Source organism: Podarcis pityusensis (genome assembly GCF_964106645.2).
Source record: "Podarcis pityusensis genome assembly, chromosome: 9".
NCBI lineage: Eukaryota > Metazoa > Chordata > Lepidosauria > Squamata > Lacertidae > Podarcis > Podarcis pityusensis.
In genome coordinates this window covers 30,077,473-30,098,499 of record NC_138034.1, presented here as the reverse complement: position 1 = coordinate 30,098,499, position 21,027 = coordinate 30,077,473, and the positions used below count along the sequence as shown (strand labels likewise).

At 41.0% G+C, this 21,027-nt stretch overlaps 1 protein-coding gene across 3 annotated transcripts in view; it reads right to left on the bottom strand.

Moving 5' to 3' along the window:
- GPM6A (glycoprotein M6A) overlaps positions 1-21,027 on the bottom strand; it is a 197,719-nt gene that overhangs the window by 32,736 nt on the left and 143,956 nt on the right. For all 3 annotated transcript variants that reach the window (XM_081021775.1, XM_081021773.1, XM_081021774.1), the window contains one exon: positions 536-728. In XM_081021775.1, coding sequence (XP_080877901.1) covers positions 536-728 — 193 coding nt within the window. The remainder of the gene's footprint in view (positions 1-535; positions 729-21,027) is intronic.

Sequence of the window (21,027 nt, the reverse complement as noted above, 5' to 3'; positions counted from 1 at the left end):
CCAGTGGAAGCCTTGTGCAAGGATTTGCAATTGTGCAATGGGGCTTTCCTCCCTCTCCTTCTCCTGTGTCCCTCTCCCAAACAGCTCTGGTCAGGTGAACCCCCAGAACATTAAATAGGAGGATGGAGGGGAAATGCATGCATGGTCAGAACACTTGTAACAGCCTGACACTTAATTCCACCAAGTGTCCATTTCTGCACCCACTAAAGCACCCACCTACCTTCACATTTCCTTAGAAACCAGCATGGATAGTCCACACAGACTGAATGCAGCCCACAGCTAGATTTCATCCAACCCTAGATTTCATTTTTTTATGATATTGAAATGTACACTCATTTTGCAGAATGAAAAACTATCAATAGAAATATTTATATAGTGAGAAATATTTTATATCCGTATGCTATGGAATAGATTTAGAAGAAATTCAAGCAAATGTTTTCTGTTCACTTGGCTGCATAATGCCTGACATAGGGAGGGTTAGTAATTACATCTTGTATGGCAGTGGTATAAATGCAAAGGTTAAGCTGAGACTTACATGGTAAAGACATCAATAGTGTCCCCAGGAGCTCTTGCCATCTCAAAGTAGGTCTGAAGAATGTTGACAGTTCCCGAGAGTGCTTCATGACCACAGCCACAGAAGAGGGCAACCCCAGCATACAGCAGGATGGTGGCAATCAAGGAGGCGTAGGGAATGCCCCCCAAGCACTTGATGCAGCATTCAAAGCACCCTGGACAAAACAGAAGAGAAGACTATTCTTAACACATTTTAATTTTCCTCTGCCTCAAAGCCAACCCACGTTTTCTTTTTCTTATTTCAGGACAGTATTTGCAGTCATGTGTTGCCTATACACTCTGCTGGGAGTCTGAGTATGCAAATACCCTGAGGGTATATTCTAAAATAAAATTTCTAAGGGACACCAGTGTTCTCTTTTCTTTCTAGTACCAAAGCACCCTGAAAAAAATAGTGATGCAGCTAGGTGATCTGAAAGACCCAGCCCTTGCTGTCAGACAGGAAATAAGCCCTTGAACCTAAAGGCTAGCCACAAATTAGGAAAGTAGAGAAAAGGAGTGAAAATGGAAGCCTGCAGATCCAATACACAGGGTAAACCTCCTGATTTTGAGTCTTGGTCAGAGAGAAGACTCATGCACACGGCATGCCTTTCACTTATCACTGTCAGCTGAGGACCACACTTCGCACACCTGATAATGTGGACATTAGTCCATGACAGCTTATGCCACAATACATTTCATGGTGTTTAAGGTGCTACGTGATTCTTTGTTTACATCAAGAAAAAACAACAAATACATTACTTTTCTGGGAACTATCCAAAACATCCTACCTGTGACTGAAGCTCCCTGACATTATGAATTCTTTTACATGTCTGAATAACAACAAACACTCACACACAAGCATTATGGATTAACATAGATCCATAGTTTTAGATTCTTCAAAGAGGAAGTTATGAAGTGCTTAGGGAGGGAATAATATCAAGAGAAAGATAGTGAAGCCTTATCTACACTAGAGACTTGAAGAAATCCAGTCGTGCCACATATTCAACATTATATGTATACACGCAAGGAATGCGGTATAAGCACAAGACCATTTTCATTTTCACAACCTTTGCTTTTTATTGGCTCCTGCAGCCCCCTCATTCCTCATGCTTCACTTCTACTTGGATCAGCGACTTCCCTTGCATGATGATGGCTCAAGTCTGCCATTGGTAATGTTAGATTTATGGATACCTGGCCAAAAGTTGTGTGGCCAACAAGAAACCTGGGCTAGAATTTCCGTGGTTGTTCAAATCAACTGCAACAGTTCAAAAGTCTTTGCATTCAACTTTAAGCGCCTTAATCCCAAGATCCATGTGGTTTTAATGCCCATATCTCCCCAGAGGCTGTAATTATTATTGATGATTTTAATACAGATGATTGCTCCACCGGGGAGAGTGAAGATGCCAAGAATGAGTAACATTGTTATTGTCGCATTGTCACTATTTTTAGCTGAACCAGCAGTGTATTTGTAAACCTCCATACCATTCTAGCATGCAAGGGCAAAGGCTTCCATGCTTTGATTAACCGAGCAGAGGTTGGGATAAAACTATATCCAGAGATGAGAACATGGTTCTCCTGTACTACCAAACAGCACTGCCAGTGCAGATAATAACCTGCCTTAACAAAGGAAGAACATATTCCAGATGTCCCCTTCTCTCCCGTTTCTTATATGGAATTAGTCTACTGGTCCATTTTGGTCCAAAGACACCAAACACTGTCTATGTGATATGAATCTGGGACCTTCTGTATGCAAACCTTGTATTATACCACTGAGCTATGGCCTCTCCACATAGGTACAGAGCAAGGGTGGGAAACCTGTTTCCTTCCAGATGTTGAACTCCAACTTAAATCAGCCCCAGCAAGAATGAGTAAGATTTAGGGATGTTGAGAGTTGTAGTCCAGCAACAGTCGAAGGGCTACATCTTCCCCAGAAGTTGGTTGATTCCAATTCTCTTCAACTTTAGTGCAACTGTGGTCCAGAACATCTGGAATGCCACAGGTTCCCCAACTCTAGGGGAGCTTGATCTCTCTTCATAATAAACTACAAACTGGGAAACTACAGCACTACTATTTCATGCCAGAAATCACAGATCTCTAGACCATAATTTCCCCTGGCACTGCTATACTGTTCTTGAAACAAAGATATACCCCCTTCCATTTTGCTATGCTTTTGTGTTATGCCTGTAAGACTGCAGCAAGAGTTTCCCATCTATATGTACAACACCTAGTTTTTATTAAGTGCACTAGACTCCTATGTACAACTCAGCAAGGTGAAAGAAAGTTCATTACTATTCTCCTTGCACACTCTCACACAAAATCTCTGGTGCCTAATCTGACTAACTTTAGCTTTTTCTTCACATGATCTGACAGTAATTTTTCTCTTCTCTGGAGAATAACTGCCAACTGGACTGTCTATTTAATCTGTGTGGATCTTTCCTTTTTCTTCTTTGCTTCAAAGCACAGGGAATGTAGAAATAGGTTTTTAACTCAAGGAAGAAAATAAGTGTTCCAACACTTTTGGGGGTCATTCAATCTGGGACACGTATGTGTTACCTGTTGAAGGGTTATGTCTCAATTACACCTGGTGAAATTTAGGTTGCAACATAAATTTAATATCAAAATAATTTCCTTGTAAAGCAGATGTTCTATTAGTATTTTGACTTATTAGTCACATACTATGGGAAAGTACCGGTATCTAAGCAACTTACAAAAAGGTTTAAAATCAACAAAGTCTAATATTTTAATAATACATTTTATGGCATAATAATAATATCATATTCCTCCATGGGGAGTGTTAATGTGTCATTAATTTACCCAGTTCAAGGCAAGACCCATTCATATTTAATCACAAGGCTCAAATAATAATACTTGAGTTTATGCATTTCAGTGAGCATATCTCAGAATGTTATATATTGGAAATGCATTTCCATACCAAAATCATAAAATGAAAAGACTTGAGGACATGTGATATATGTAAAATGGAAATAGTTTACTTTGCTTTTTGTTTTAAAGTAAATGTGCTTGGTTCTGCGAGGATTTTGCATCAAAAAAGAGCCATTCTTTAAGGTCATCCTCGTTTTACACGTCTAAGTCTCTCAATAAAATCAATTTCCATATAGAATATGGCTACTTGGGCAGTTGACAAATTCTAACCGTTTCTGCTTTCCTGGGTGAATGGTGCCAATGAGTGAACTATGTTCATAAAGTAGATTATATGTAGTTATCCACTTATATCTGGGTATCATTTCAGTTTTCAGTGAGAGGGAGGTGGTCAGTAAGGTGTGCAAGAGAGAGAGAGAGAGAGAGAGAGAGAGAGAGCGCAGTTTTGAATCTGAATAGAATGAGACAGAGAATATTTCAGAGTTGTAAACTAGCTGTAGAGGAAGCACCCTGAGGAGCAAAGATTAAGACTCTCTCTAGGGATTTGTTGCCTGCTGAAAGAATGCCTATTTGCTTTCAGGATGCTCTGCTTGCACATTTGCAATCCAAAAGAAACCCAACTTGGTAACATTGCCCCTAGCATGTTCCACTGCTCAGGGAGTTGGGAGGGGGCACCTAATGATATGACTCATGTTAAATTACAGCATCAAAGGAAAAGAATGGTTTTCTTTGATGTCGGTTGAAAATACGGAACTTCATCGTAAATGCATTTTTAAAATGCAGGATATATCTTCAGTTGAAATAGTGCATGTCCTTATGTTACTAGAATCCTTTTTAAAACAATCAGTACATTCCTCCCACTGCCTTTATAAAAAGGATGAGGTGGGTTGGGCATGATCAAAATAATTCTGCCTCTGGGCTTCCATTTGAAAGCTCAGGAATGAAAAACCCAGCCTCCTTTCACACTTCTCATGTACAGCAAAACTCATCCTATACAAGATGAAAGTGCTAGGCATGCACAAACAAATGTCCTCATGGCAATAAGAGAGATCACTTATTTTAAACATTAGCCTGGTAGCAATAGGAGATTGGAAATTCCATGCATGAGAGGGATGGAGCAGGAAGACTAGGGTGCTCTTTCCCTCCTCTGTGTCCAGCACTGAAAGCAAGCGCTGACAGGGGAGGGATGCCCCTTCCTCCGCATTCAGCATAGAAAAGCATCTCTCTGTCTCTTGCCAGCCCATAGCAAGTTTCTTTTTAAAAAATGCAATCTAGTAAATTTGGGGGCATACTTACAAGGCTATTTTAGGTATAGGTGTTTGTTCCTAAAAATGCACACAGCAAAAGTGCTAAGCTGACATTTGTATGTGTATGTGTGAGTTTCTTGAACAGTTTTGCATCCACCCAAATTCAATATGTCTAAGAGGGCATGTGAATGATGTAAGAATGGTCACAGGGGGGAGAGCGGGGATGTGTGAGCCCATTGCCAAGGCAACTGTGCTTCATGACTTGTTGCTCTGCGCTGACTTGACGATGAACTGCCAGTACAATGTGGCAAGATTTGGCCCTGCTGCCTTGGCACTGACTCAAGGTGCATCTTCTTCCAAGTGCTGTGGATATTAGAAGAAAAAATAGATTGATACTGTGATCCCAGAAGTCTCTTCTCTAGTGCTCAGTGCATTATTTCACTTGGTAAGAAAGGAAAGCAGTAAATTATCACTGCTTAAACCGCTTGCTTAATTATTCTTTGGCGAATTATTCGACAATCTCTCATAGAAATATTGAGGGGGAAATGAAAATATGAGTAACGCTAGAAACTCACTATACCTTTTACCTTTGAACTCTTAGCTCAGTGTTTTGGAACCAGTATCTGCCAAACAAAAGTATCTCATCCTGTGGGGCAGAGTCACAGCAAGAGCCTCCCATGAGTGGAGTCATTGCCACTTACTTGCGAGGGGCAAGATGGCAGCCAAGTCAGGTCTGCATGAACAACTGGTAGATATGCTAGATTAGTTCTGCCAATGTACTGAAAGGGCATAAGAGGAAGGAACTCTTCCTTGACTTTGCACAAGGCAACCTCCACCTGACTTCTCATCTTCTCCACTGGGACAGCTCAGATATATTATCTCTGCAGCATTTGTAATGAAAGGCTATCTCAGTTGCCTAGAATTCTTAGTAAGCATTTGAAATTTGAACTGTGTTTTTTGATAGATAGATAGATGATAGATAGATGATAGATAGATGATAGATAGATAGATAGATAGATAGATAGATAGATAGATAGATGATAGGTAGGTAGATAGATAGATAGATGATAGGTAGATAGATAGATAGATAGATAGATAGATAGATAGATAGATAGACAGATGATAGATGATAGATAGATAGATAGATAGATAGATAGATAGATAGATAGATGATAGATAGATGATAGATATGATAGATAGATATGATAGATAGATAAACACACACACACACACACACACACACACTTATCTAAATAACTTAGTTGTGGGGATGAAACTCTCCTAAGAGAGGCAGAAATGTTCAGTGTTCTGAAACAAACCTTTTAAGTGGAGATCTGTATCCCAGCTGCATCTCTACTAAAACTATTTTCTTTTGTTTTTATTTGTGGAATTATTTTTAAATGCTTTGCAATTATTTTATGGATGGATGGAGTTGTTTCATTTGTTTTATAATTGTATATATTATTGTTGTAACCTGCCCTGTGACCCTGTAGTCAAGGGCAGGTGAGAAATCTAAGAAAATAAATAAATATAAACAAAAAGCTCAGTTGATAGAGTATGGTGCTGATAATGCCAAGGTTGCAAGTTTGATCCTCATATGAGACAGCTGCATATCCCTGCATTGCAGGGGGTTGGACCAGAAGGTCCTCAGGGTCCCTTCCAATTCTTCAATTCTATGATTCTGTGAAATAAATAAACAGTAGGCCAACCCATTGGAATTTAGACACTGGCATTTCCATTTAAAATAGGTCTCCATCCTCAGACAAATTCAAGTCAATCTAATGGTAGACATGAAGAAGGGCGGTCCCCAGCCTACACCAAAAGAACAAGGCTTGGGGAAGTACCACCTTCTAGCTCAACAATTAAACCCCATTCATTTTTAGTAGAAGCTCTTCTCCCAGCAGATGACACTGTCAGTGCCCTTGCCTACATTACACTTCTAAATGTACTAGCTCAACCTTGGGAGAGGAAGAAGGGGAAACTATATGGAATCTAGTTGGAGCAGGAGGAAGTTGGAGTAGTCGAGCAAACAAAACTAGTTGGAGTAGTCGAGCAAACAAAACCATGTGCAGATCAAGTCTGGAGGAGCCACTGATTCGCTGGCGGTTGCATGACATACATGTCAGCCTGGAAAGTACAGGGATGCACCCTCTGATATTCAAGGAGGAAGACATGGACTTAGTATCAAGACTTCTGTTTCTCATTCTCCACACACACACACCCAACCATGTACTTTTGAAACTGCCTTAATCAGTTGCCAAAGTCTAAACACTCATGAAAGTAACTTTACATGCCCAGCAAGGATTTTACTTAGGTTTGTTCAAACATTGCAACACACAGCAGATTATTTCTGAAACATAGGAACTCTTGAGGGTTGAGGGTTGGGGCTTTCTCAGTGAAGCAAAGCTCGGCTGACTGGATGGGTATACAAAAGCAAAAGGAGCTCTCTGGATTATGGCCAACATGTATATTTTTAGCCCATTTGAGACTTAATCTATGCCCAAACTGATACAGACTCAGTAGTTTCTAAAGTAGTGGAAGTTGTTTCTATAAAGACATCTCAGTGTGCCTATTTATGGTTTTTAAAGCATACAATATGCCCAAAGCACACAAAGACTGGAAATAAATTAATCAATATATCCAACAACTTAATTGCACTTCATATATTTCATTAAACTGAGAACTCTCATTTATGGGACATTAATGGTTATGAAAATACAGAGGAAAATTGTGTTGTGATTAGCTTTTATGTGTTTTCAGTACATTAAGTTTATTGCAATATAAATGAGTTATCCTACTCCCACAGCTAATAAACATGTAAGATATGGACATTTAGCAGTGCCTGCATGTAGGGTAAATTAGTCAGGCCCATTGCAAACAGACCCTCTCATCCAAAAACTTACCAAATGTGTTGGTCCACTTTGTCCATCTGCCTTACTTAACATAATCACAAAGTTGTAAAATAAAAAGGGCACAACTGCATCTATCTTCCCATTCTACAACAAAGGTGGTGGTCTTGGCAAATCAGCTAATAATTTTATTATAGAATCATAGAATCATAGAATCATAGAGTTGGAAGAGACCACAAGGGCCATCGAGTCCAACCCCCTGCCAAGCAGGAAACACCATCAGAGCACTCCTGACATGTGGTTGTCAAGCCTCTGCTTAAAGACCTCCAAAGAAGGAGACTCCACCACACTCCTTGGCAGCAAATTCCACTGTCGAACAGCTCTTACTGTCAGGAAGTTCTTCCTAATGTTTAGGTGGAATCTTCTTTCTTGTAGTTTGGATCCATTGCTCCGTGTCCGCTTCTCTGGAGCAGCAGAAAACAACCTTTTCCCCTCCTCTATGTGACATCCTTTTATATATTTGAACATGGCTATCATATCACCCCTTAACCTCCTCTTCTCCAGGCTAAACATGCCCAGCTCCCTTAGCCGTTCCTCATAAGGCATCATTTCCAGGCCTTTGACCATTTTGGTTGCCCTCCTCTGGACACGTTCCAGTTTGTCAGTGTCCTTCTTGAACTGTGGTGCCCAGAACTGGACACAGTACTCCAGGTGAGGTCTGACCAGAGCAGAATACAGTGGCACTATTACTTCCCTTGATCTAGATGCTATACTCCTATTGATGAGGCCCAGAATTGCATTGGCTTTTTTAGCTGCCACGTCACACTGTTGGCTCATGTCAAGTTTGTGGTCAACCAAGACTCCTAGATCCTTTTCACATGTACTGCTCTCAAGCCAGGTGTCACCCATCTTGTATTTGTGCCTCTCATTTTTTCTGCCCAAGTGCAATACTTTACATTTCTCCCTGTTAAAATTCATCTTGTTCGTTTTGGCCCAGTTCTCTAATCTGTCAAGGTCATTTTGAAGTGTGATCCTGTCCTCTGGGGTGTTAGCCACCCCTCCCAGTTTGGTGTCATCTGCAAATTTGATCAGGATGCCCTTGAGTCCATCATCCAAGTCATTGATAAAGATGTTGAATAAGACCGGGCCCAAGACAGAACCCTGTGGCACCCCACTAGTCACTCTTCTCCAGGATGAAGAGGAACCACTGATGAGCACCCTTTGGGTTCGGTCAGTCAGCCAGTTACAAATCCACTGAGTGGTAGCATAGTCAAGACCGCATTTTACCAGCTTCTTTACAAGAATATCATGGGGCACCTTGTCAAATGCCTTCCTGAAATCAAGGTAGGCTACATCCACTGCGTTCTCTTCATCTACCAGGCTTGTAATTCTGTCAAAAAACGAGATCAGGTTAGTCTGACATGACTTATTTTTCAGAAATCCATGCTGACTATTGGTGATCACAGCATTCCTTTCTAGGTGCTCACAGACTGTTTGCTTAATGATCTGCTCCAGAATCTTCCCTGGTATTGATGTCAGACTGACTGGGCGGTAATTATTTGGGTCCTCTCTTTTCCCCTTTTTGAAAATAGGGACAACATTGGCCTCCTCCAGTCTGCCGGGACTTCGCCTGTTCTCCAGGAATTCTCAAAGATGACTGCCAGTGGTTCTGAGATCACATCTGCCAGTTCTTTTAATACTCTTGGATGCAGTTCATCTGGCCCTGGAGACTTGAATACATCTAGACTAGCCAAGTATTCTTGTACTATCTCCTTAGTTATTCTGGGCTGTGTTTCCTTTGCTGAATCATTTGCTCCAAATTCTTCAGGTCGGGCATTGTTTTCTTTATCGGAGAAGACTGAGGCAAAGAAGGCATTGAGGAGTTCAGCCCTTTCTGTGTCCCCTGTTTGCATTTCACCATCTTCTCCTCTGAGTGACCCCACTGTTTCTTTGTTCTTCCTTTTGCTACGAACATACCCATAAAAGCCTTTTTTGTTGCTTTTAACCTCTCTAGCAAGCCTGAGTTCATTCTGTGCTTTAGCTTTTCTGACTTTGTGTCTACACGTGCTGGCTATTTGTTTGAATTCCTCTTTGGTGGTTTCCCCCCTTTTCCATTTTTTGTACACATCCTTTTTTAATCTTAACTCAGTTAAAAGTTCTTTAGATAGCCACCCTGGCTTCTTTAGGCACCTTCCATGTTTCCGTCTCATTGGTATTGCCTGACGTTGTGCTTTTACTATCTCCCTCTTAACAAACTCCCAGCCATCATGAACTCCCTTTCCTTTTAGTATTACTGTCCATGGGATCTCACCCAGCACTTCCCTAAGTTTTATGAAGTCGGCTTTCTTAAAGTCAAGAAATTGAGTCCTAGTATGCTTGGCTGCTCCTTTCCGCTGTATAGTAAACTTCAGAAGAGCATGATCACTCGCGCCTAATGATCCTTCCACTTCTACCCCACTAACCAGGTCATCAACATTGGTTAGGACCAGATCTAAAATGGCTGTTCCTCTTGTTGCTTCTCCCACTTTCTGGACAATGAAGTTGTCTGCAAGGCCAGTGAGGAATCTGTTTGACCTTATGCTCTTGGCTGAGTTTGACATCCAACAAATATCCGGGTAATTGAAGTCCCCCATTACTACTATTTCCCTTCCTTTTGCATGCTTGGCCATCTGTTCCAGGAAGGCATCATCTATGTCCTCCGTTTGGCTTGGGGATCTATAGTAAACTCCCACAATGAGGTCACTGTTATTCTTCTCTCCCTTAATTTTGACCCAAATGCTCTCACTTTGGCTTTGAGGTTCTAAATCTTGGATCTCTTCACAGGTATACACATCCCTGACATATAACGCCACTCCTCCTCCTTTCTTGTCTGGTCTGTTTCTCTGAAATAGATTATCATTGGTTTGGCTCCTAACTTTTCTTCTGTGAATGGGATTTATGGAAAGGGACCTCCCCTTCCCATTGTAGGCTACTGCGCCTTCTGAAAATCTGTTCCTGGAGGTTGAGGGACTCTTGGGAATAGTGTCATGGGTTCAAAACCCACGATGGGCAAAATATTGCAAGGAGTTGGATTAGGTGACCCTCATGGTCCCGTCCAACTCTATGATTCTATTATTGTTCTGAAAATATTTTGCACAACTTTGATTGGTCACTGCAGTGTCCACTACTTGGCAGCTAATTTGTGGACACACCCTTATAGAACCTTACCTCACAGGCTTGTATTGAACATAAAGTAAATTTGTCCACGTGAAACATTGTTTTTTCTTTATTACTTGAAACATAAAAATGGGATTCCTGTGCCTTTATGAATAAAAATTAAATTCATTTTATTCATGAGAACTAGAATGAAACATTAAATTTTCAAAATGGTATTCCATAGATGCTCATGGGAGAATTCCCACAATGTATTTTTCCTTAGGTTTGCATTGTTATGGACAAGATAATTCGGTTTCCATGGGCTGAGGCAGCTGGGGAAAGTGCCACTGCAATCATAGGAATTGTTACCAGCCATATCCCGCGACTGCTCATTTCACACATTCTGTTTGCCCATCTGGACATGCATCAGCTCATATGTCATGAAAATTGTATAACCAAATAAAACTCTCTGTTGCTGGGATTGCTGCAGAGGTCATTATCTATGGTGCCTAACAGTAATCTAACAGTTGTCTACCTGTATCTGTTTTCTCATAGTAGCAACATATAAACTGCAGTGTACACACACACAGTTCTACACAAACTCTTGGCCTAGCTGGATATAAGGTCAGTAAGAGTAACAGCATACCATGCCAGAGGCAACAGAGAGCACTGATCTTGGTCCTAACTTAAGTATGGGATCTGACATTTTTGCAACGATGTAGCATATTGTGAGCAAGATATTGTGCAACTAGATATCTGCTATGATATGGTAACCTAAATGGCTGTAAGGAATGTCTCCTTCACAGTTAGTATTTAAAGCTGGGAAGGTGGGAACTTCTCCCATGAAAGTTACGTTTGGCCTGATCAGTACCACTGCATCCCTGGCTCAATTAAGACAGAAGAATACGAATTTTCCACTATGAAATGTATTGTTGTTATAATTATTAATTTGAATTTGTATTACACTCTTTAACTCAAAGGTTGCCAGGGCAGTAAAGAAATCTATCTGGCACTGTTTCCTCTTACTGATACAGGCCTGTCCCATGATGCATCAAGTGTTATCAGCAGCAGTTATTGCCAGCCAAATACATGCATGTGTGTGTGCACACGCACACATGTGTGCCCCTCATTTTCTTTTCTTACATTTCTAAGCAGGCAACAAAAAAACCCCCCAAAATATTAATCAAGCCATTGAGCCACCACACAGAAATGTTAAGCTCAGTTAAACATGGTGGGTCACAAATGGTTCTGGCCCCAATATAAGCTCTCAAAACCAGGTATAGAAGAGAGTCAAAGAAGCAAAAAATACAAACAGCATGGAAATCCCAGGACAGCCCTGGTGTTACCACTCTATGGAGAGTAGGGAGGAAACCTCAGTTATCCAAACTTGTGACGATCGGTCAAAGATAGTAAGTAAAAGTTAGAAATTTCTCAATATTCTGCCTCTTAAAGCAGAGGTTTTCAACCTTTTTGAGTCCACGGCTCCCTTGACCAACTACAATCTTTCTGCAGCACCCCTATGGGGCTCAGGAGCCCTGTTACTATGTCACCCCATGCCTGCAGAACTTGTAGCCTCTCACCCTTTTTCAAACACCGTCCCTTGTGGAGTGTTCCCTCAGCCTCCTCTCCTCCCCTCTCCTTGGGAGTCCTCCAGGCAGCCGCTGCTGCCACCCCTGGTCTTTGAGCTGCTCCCTGCCCCAAAAAGAGGTGCCTCCCCACACTGCCCCACAGGGATATGGGCAGAGGATGCCCCCAGCCTTAGTGGCCCAACGTAGACTGGCCAAAGGTGAACATGAGGCCAGCACCTTACCTAGGGAGGCAGCAGTGGCGGCAGCAGAGCTGCAGCAACAAACAGCTGTGGAAGCCTTTAGAAGGCAGAGATGCAAGAGGGCATTAGAGGAGGGTGGGAAGGAAAGGGGGACAGAGGCCAGTGTTGCCTGTGGCACCCCTGGCCATCATTCAAGGCACCCCAGGGTGGCATTGCACACTGGTTGAAAACCTCTGTCTTAAAGAGTTCTTTTATGATTCCTGTTTATGAACTGCATAATTTAGGTTACAATCCTGTGCGCAGTTATCTTTGTTTAATGTATATATATATATATATATATATATATATATATATATGCTGGAAGCCGCCCAGAGCAGCTGGGGCAATCCCAGTCAGATGAGCAAGGTACAAATATTATTATTTGTAATAACTATCTGGGAGTAAACCCTGCTGATCACATGGGAATTACAGGCTTGCGATATAAGTTTATGTTTTACGGATAATTTTCTGGGGGGAAATGATTTTTTTAAAAAAAAAAACTTTTGTTTTCTGATTCAACTATGGAAATATAATTCCAAGGTCTCTGATAAGAAGGGAGCAGGAAGAGGATAATGCCTTTCATTGCACCAGGGGCCCCTTTATGTGTAAGCAGACATCAGGACCTCCCCACAAAACACTGTGCATTGAATGTGCCAGCCGCCTCCCTTCCTCTGCTGCAAGGAGGGGAACCTGTGGACCACCAGAGGCTGTTGGACTTTGGCTCTCATCAGCACCAGCCAGAACACACAATGAGATGATGAGAATTGGAATCCAGCACCCTATGGAGGGCCACAGACTCCACAGGTTTCTTCTGCCGCCTCCTCTCTGCATGCAATCAGTGAGAAACAATGGTGTACATAGTTTATCTGTGTCAGTCTATACCTGTATCTGTACTGAACCTGAAATTGTTTCACATCAGCTTTTATTGTTGATTTTTTTAAAAAAAAAATGTGAATCACTTTTGGATGTTTTATGGGAAAGAATAGTGATGTGCCAATGACAGCAATTCCCCCTGCAGCTGCACACCTGCAGCTCCATAGCTGTCAGTAAAGCATATTGAAAGCCATTTGTTACAACCCCTTGCCCCCTATTTTATTCATTTATTTGAAATAGCCCTATGCTGCCCTTCCTCCTATTTAGGATTTCAAGGTTGTCTGTAGCCAGCTGTACCCTACACTTCTGGCTCTGAAGCATGAGCGAAAAGACCACAATGGAAAACAGAGCTTCAACTAACAATGAAACAAGCTACAGGGGGAAAAATGTAAAGTCAAGTGATTGTGGCCAGTTTTTAAATGGAATTTTCCCTTCTTCATTTCATGATAATGGCAGCCGCCTATGTGGGTATTCAAAGCCTTACACAACTGATAGGATTCAGCTGTGCAACAAAAGGAAGGAAGCATTAGGGAAGCCTCACAGTTCCATGGCCAAGGCCCTCTGTAAATGAACAAAGAAGCTACAGATACTAGGGCAACCCATGCCCTGCTGTTAACACTGGGAATGGCAGAAGCAAATTATACATCACATCAAGCTATCTTTTTATCTGGGGCTGCTCTTTAAGCATCCACAGTTTGCATTAATTCTCTATGTGAGAGATTTTAAGTAGGTGCTGAAGATACATACAGAGGGACAGAATTGTCAGGAATCTGGACTATTTTATTCCCCCACCTTGAAGAAGATGGAATGGTATACTGCTTTCTGATATTGGAACACACAGAACACATAAGGCACATAAAGACATTATCTCGGGGAGAGAATGATTCTCGATGCAAATAAATGAAGATGAGCTCGTTTATATTAGCAAGAGATCTGCGACACTCTTTGTTTCACCCACCCACACAGCATACATTTATTTCTCTTTTTTCCCCTGTGACTGCTGTGAGATATATGCTTGGAACAGGGCAGACCCAATGGAATAGGAAGAGAACATCAGCAGTTCTCTTCATTCTCTAAGATGCAGTAAAAGCCCAAAACTTTTTTCTGGCTGAGCAAATGATGCCCACCTCTCAATACCAAACAATTTGCAGTAGTACCTAAGGCTAGTCAGTGTATTTTGGCACCTGAACCAGAAAATCTCAAACATGCCTCTTCCCCTCCCTTGGTGTGTGTGTGTGTGTGTGTGTGTGTGTGTGTACATACACACAACAATAATAATAAATAGCTAACTAGTTTCTTGAATGCCACTTAAAATCAGCTACCTAATATGGCCACCTCACTCTACCAAATAGTAAGACCGGCCTTGATAAGATGGTTCTTCCATAAACCCAGTAAAACATAGATTCATTTTTTAAAGAATACTGCTGAGCAATTTTCATAACTTAGGCTGCACTCCTGTAGCCATTTATCTGGAATAAAGCTCCACTGAATTCATTAGGACTTAATTCTGAGTAGTATAGAGGTGCACTGTGCCCACAAGCAGGATAAGTTTCAAAAAGGGAAGAATCAGGGATAAGGGTTGGTGCATTAAGCCAGTATGAGCTGGGTCTAAACTTCAGGAGGCTTTGGGGCTCAATTTATGATGGGTTTTCTGACCTGGAGGGAGTTCATTTCTGACTACACCCCATTTCCATTCAGAATCTGAGTGCCCTTGCCATGAGTACCAGGTAACCTCAGTGATTGTTACTGATTTCCAAGGAAATAATTCTGGATTCCAAGGTTTCCTCTCTCACTGCCAGTCAAGCAAGGAATCAGAGCATGAATTTAGAACCTTTTGTTTTGTTTTGTTTTGTTTTGTTTTGTTTTGTTTTGCTTTGTTTTGTTTTAGAAGAGGAATGAGTCTCTATGAAGAGCATGGAAACTAATGCAAGTCCATGCAAAATCCATCTGTACAACAGATGTTGTTCTTATATAGGAGCACAAAAGAGTAACAATGCATTGCAACTGCATTTTTAATGATATGATCAACAATGTACTAAAAGGCCCATTTTCTTGCAGCACAGACATGCCCCCAAGGCTGTCTTTTGCTAAGTACTTCAGAGAGGTCCTGCTGACATGGTACCACTAATGTAAAGAAACACTGTCACTTCCAGAGAATGCATGTACTTCAACAGTTCTAAAAGTTTCCATCAAATCACAAGCATCACATGCTGAAGTCAACTTGACCTGATCTTTCCAGTGGATTTGCATTAACTGAAGCAGTATACCAGACAGATGAGTTAGAGCAGACCCAAATATATAAATGAAATATACATGCATATAAACACAAACATATATGAAGGGTGTAAAGACTTATAACAGCATGTAGGAAAATGCCCCATACAGAGCCAGGAAGGTGCACTCAGAATTTAATAACTAATTCCTGGGCCATTTTGTGATGCTTTTGTCACAGGGAATTGTTCAGTCGTTTAAATAGAGCAGCTCTTCTAGCAGTGGAATGCTAGAAAGAGCTGCAATTTCATGTCTATCTAAACTGCTGAATATTTTCCCCTGATGAAGATATGAGACACAGTGGGAGCTATTTATTAAATCACAACTGGATCTCAATTGGCTTTCCCTGCTGCATTTTCCCCTTTATCAGAAGAGCTCTTTATTTTTGCTTGTTACAAATACTATGGAAATTTGTGTATACAGTACAGTACATATATTGTACAGACAACTAACCTTTGTTTCCCCTTTATGCCCTACAAGAAGAAAATAGTAGCAGAGGCAAAACAGCAAATGGAATAAGGACAGCAATAAACTATACCCGATACAGTAAAAGACAGTTATGTCATGCCAATGGCAAGGAAGTAAGTTTAGTGAGGGGAATGGACAACAAAAACAACCAACCCTGATATTTGCCAGATATAGCTGCACAGTGATTTCTGTGGTTATCAGCATAGCAAAGAAAACAGATTTGCAAATAATGGCTTTTCCATGACTTTCAATAGTTTATAGTTTGCTAAAAGCTGGGTGAACATTAAGGGTGCTACCTTAACTTGGAACGTCAGCTCAGCAAAGTAGGCACTAGAAAACTTTCCAGTAAAGTCTAACTTTAAAGCCAGTGTGGTGCAGTGGTTAAGAGCGGCAGTCTCATAATCTGGGAAACCAGGTTCGCGTCTCCGCTCCTCCACATGCAGCTGCTGGGTGACCTTGGGCTAGTCACACTTCTCTGAAGTCTCTCAGCCCCACTCACCTCACAGAGTGTTTGTTGTGGGGGAGGAAGGGAAAGGAGAATGTTAGCCACTTTGAGACTCCTTAAAGGGAGTGAAAGGCGGGATATCAAATCCAAACTCTTCTTCTCTTCTAACTTCCAAAGAAAAGGACATCTGGAGAATGACCACAGTAGAGTGGACTACTATTTTTAGACATCTATGCCAACAATACTCCAACTTCAATCCCTAACTGTTCCTTAGGCTTTGGGCTCTGTAAAAGTCCATTGTGCCTTGTTTAGGCTATTTTATAGCACCTAGGCTGTGTTTTCATGTAGCACGAAACCATAAATTAATGTTATATGCATGCATCTCAGGCTCCTGGACTCACCCTCCTTTCTCCTCTTCAGTATTTCTTTCCACCTTCAACTAACCAAGATTTGTAGTTATATACCTGAACCTGCATAAGCTGTGGTTCACTTTAATTATGACATGCCCAAATAAACCAAATTCAAACCGCAGTTAATTACCCTGGCATGCTTGGCTAAACCATCATTAATGCTAACTGAAATTCCCAGTTTGGGCATGACAACAATCTTCAGCTAACTGAAAATGGAAGTAGATGCTTCTGATCTCCTCACAGCCATGCTGGAGATAAAACAGAAGTACACAGGACTAAGGTTCATGCACATGATGAACCAGAACCTAAAGAGCAATCAGAACAGCTTTCGTTTTCTGAAAATAGTTTAAAAGATTCGGCTAAATGTTTACAAGTACAGAATAATATATGCTGAAGACAATTTCAACACTGGCCCAGTATTCCAAATATTTTTTAAAGGGTCTTACTTAGGCAAAAATGGTTTGCAGTATTTGTAACACTGGAAGCTTGAGCTGTTATAACATGACTGAGGGCGAGAGAAAAGGCTTAAATCCAATTTCATAAAGACCACTTTATGTTTGAACTGATAATGTTTTTTTATTAGTCCCCAATGCACAGAGTTGCCCTCAAAAGCAGCCAGTAGCAAGCTCCTTCAATTGTCTGATCCGAGTTTTCCCTCCAAAGCTGCTTCACAAGGAATATTGCTCACTTTTGGGACTCTCACAATACTCTCAGCTTCATCATTGCCACAACAGAGGCAAACAAATTCAACACCAGATTCAGTGTGTTAAGAGAATAGACCCTTAGAAGATCAGCTATGTGAATACCATTACAATTACTGTCAGGACATCCAGGGAATACCTGTAATGTAGTTGCCTTGCAGCAGATATCTGTGGACAAAAAGAGCTGACATCATATCCCATTGCTATCTGCATGCTAAAATCAAAATACACAGAGAAATCCCTCACGTGGGAAAAGAGATCAAGCAAATAAACTAAGGAAATATTAGCATACTTCGGCCTTTATTTGAAAAGACTCCCTTATAATGTTACCTATCCCCAATCCATGCAAAAAAAATAGCTACATGCAAAACTAATAAAACAATAATAGCTCCATGAAATAAATATCATAGATCAAATCAGTATGTTACTGAAGGCAATTGGTACTGGAAGTGGACTGGAGATTTTAAATAGCCAAATAAAGATTTCCATGTCAAAGGGTGAACCACAAGAGCTATAAAGCTCAAATAAGAGTCATTTAATCACTTCTGGACAAAATAATAATAATAATTGTAAGGTAAAGGTAAAGGGACCCCTGACCGTTAGGTCCAGTCGTGGCCGACTCTGGGGTTGCGACGCTCATCTCGCTTTTTTGGCCGAGGGAGCCGGTGTACAGCTTCTGGGTCATGTGGCCAGCATGACTAAGCATGGCGAACCAGAGCAGCGCACGGAAACACCGTTTACCTTCCCACCGGAGCGGTACCTATTTATCTACTTGCACTTTGACATGCTTTTGAACTGTAAATCCTTTAAGTGCATAGACAGCTGTCAGTTAAGAGGGGTTTTATCAGGTTACGCTCCATACTCAGGCATAGATACCGGCATGCAATATACATAAATAGCAGTTCTACAGGGAAAGGGATGTATTCGTGTAACAACAGCTACAATGCGAAATTTTAATAATGGCATTTCAACAGTTGTTTGCTCTTGATTATATTATCATGATTCATTACATGAGGCATCCTGCTCTGGGATCAACGATGATGAAATGATACATAGAAATAAAGAAATAAGAATCAGATGAAGGTCAAGCCTCCAGTCTCGTGTATTTTAAGGAAAACCAAGCTACTTCTACATGCATAAACTTGCCCCAGCTGATGTATTACATGCATGTTTTGCAGTCATAAACCGACTCAAATGTGAAGTTTGTCTGTCTACATCTTAGGTGGCCATTGCCTTTAAAAATTCCATATACAGAAACCATGTAGGGAAAATGTCTCCTAGACTGCTGTTTAGGCTTGTTGTCAGTTTTTCAATTGCCCTTTTGTGGTCACCTTTTCTATTGCCAGTCAACAGCAATAGAAAATGTGTCCATTCTTCCTTAGCAGGGGATGGTTAGGGTCATGAGTTTCACGTAACATTTAGTAAAGCCGCACACTAGGGTGAATTCCTAAAGAATTAAAGGGTAGACTCAATCCAACACAGAGCTGATACTGTGTGCTGGAAAAGTTAGATACAACTGCACCATAAATGGAAGCAATTTCTCTCTTACTCATAAAAACCAAAGAGTCTTGTGGCACCTGAAAGACTAACAAATTTATAAGCTCCAATAGATGAAAGTTCACTTCATCAGATGTATGAAGTGTCATCGTAAATTTGCAGGCTTATATACACACATTGAGGAGTGAGGATGGAGAGGAATAAGGTAAGAAGAAAATGCAATGCTAAAAGGACAGAGGTGATTAGCAAATAATGTAGCAAAATGGCTACAGTGTCAATTAACAGAGGAGAGTTGATATATGTTGCTTAAATCTGTAAAGCATCCTATAGAGTTTTGAGTTTTGATTCTTTAATGCAAGGTCAGGAATAATAATGTGTGCATATCTCAGTGACTGCTATAAAGTTCTGGATTCTAAAATAATACAAATTTAAGAAGTGAAAAATAAGATAATTCCTATTGCCTTTGTAGATTTGTCCCCATTAGGGCGTGCCTCATTTTAATAAATCACACATTACAATGCCCTCTCTTCTTTTGCCTCCGTGTAGGATTTCCCTAGTGTTGTTTACAAATCCATTTTTTAAAAAAGAACTAAATAAGCATCTATTGGAGTGTTCTGGAGTAGGAAATGCAAATCTGTCAAATTCAATTTCTCTTGGTTGCTCATCAGTTCTCCACATTTCCACATCAGTTTGTGATTAAAAAAAACAACTCATGAAAATTAACCAGAATCTTAGTGCTGTCTCTTAGTATGCACATTGGTGTGCAATTTTGCCAAATATACTCATTTTTACAAAGCAATGTTCCCAAATAATATGCATATTTGTATAATATTTTCACTAATACATGCATTTCGTCGGGGGTTTTTTTTCAGATGGATCTCACTGGAACTCAGTTCCAGCACCTCTCAGGTGGGCACCATTGTCATTATAAAAGAACATTGGAGGCATTGCTGGTGAGTTCCGACACCTCTTTTCTTGAAAAATAGCATTGTATTTCATGGACACTTTACCCTTGTGCATACATTTCCCTATACATTACTAGGCTGGACAAGTGCCCTGCAAAATTCAAAGAAGTATAAATAAGAGCAGTGGAAAGGACTGCTGGACCTAAGAGACTTTTTCTTTCATTTAAGGGGACATATAATACATATAACAGGGGAGTGCCTGCTTCTTGGGAGAAAAGCAATGACAAACCTAGACAGCATCTTAAAAAGCAGAGACATAACCTTGCCAACAAAGGTCCAAATAGTTAAAGCTATGGTTTTCCCAGTAGTGATGTATGGAAGTGAGAGCTGGACCATAAAGAAGGCTGATCGTCGAAGAATTGATACTTTTGAATTATGGTGCTGGAGGAGACTCTTGAGAGGCCCATAGACTGCAAGAAGATCAAACCTATCCATTCTTAAGGAAATCAGCCCTGAGTGCTCACTGGAAGGACAGATCCTAAAGCTGAGGCTCCAATACTTTGGCCACCTCATGAGAAGAGAAGACTCCCTGGAAAAGACCCTGATATTGGGAAAGATTGGGGGCATAAGGAGAGGGGGACAACAGAGGACAAGGTGGTTGGACAGTGTTCTCGAAGCTACAAATATTAGTTTGACCAAACTGCGGGAGGCAGTGGAAGACAGGAGTGCCTGGCGTGCTCTGGTCCATGGGGTCACGAAGAGTCAGACATGACTAAATGACTAAACAACAACGTAACAGGGGAGCAGGTTGTCAGACAGGGAAAGTAGATGGAATTATGGCAAACAAAGATAATTTCCTTACTATTATGCTGGGAATCTCGCTCATCTTCCCACAAACAAATCCTTCTTGTGGCCCCACAATCCTTAGGGTCACCCCTTTGCTTTAAATACCACCCCCTCAGGCAAGTTCTTGAATCATTACACTTT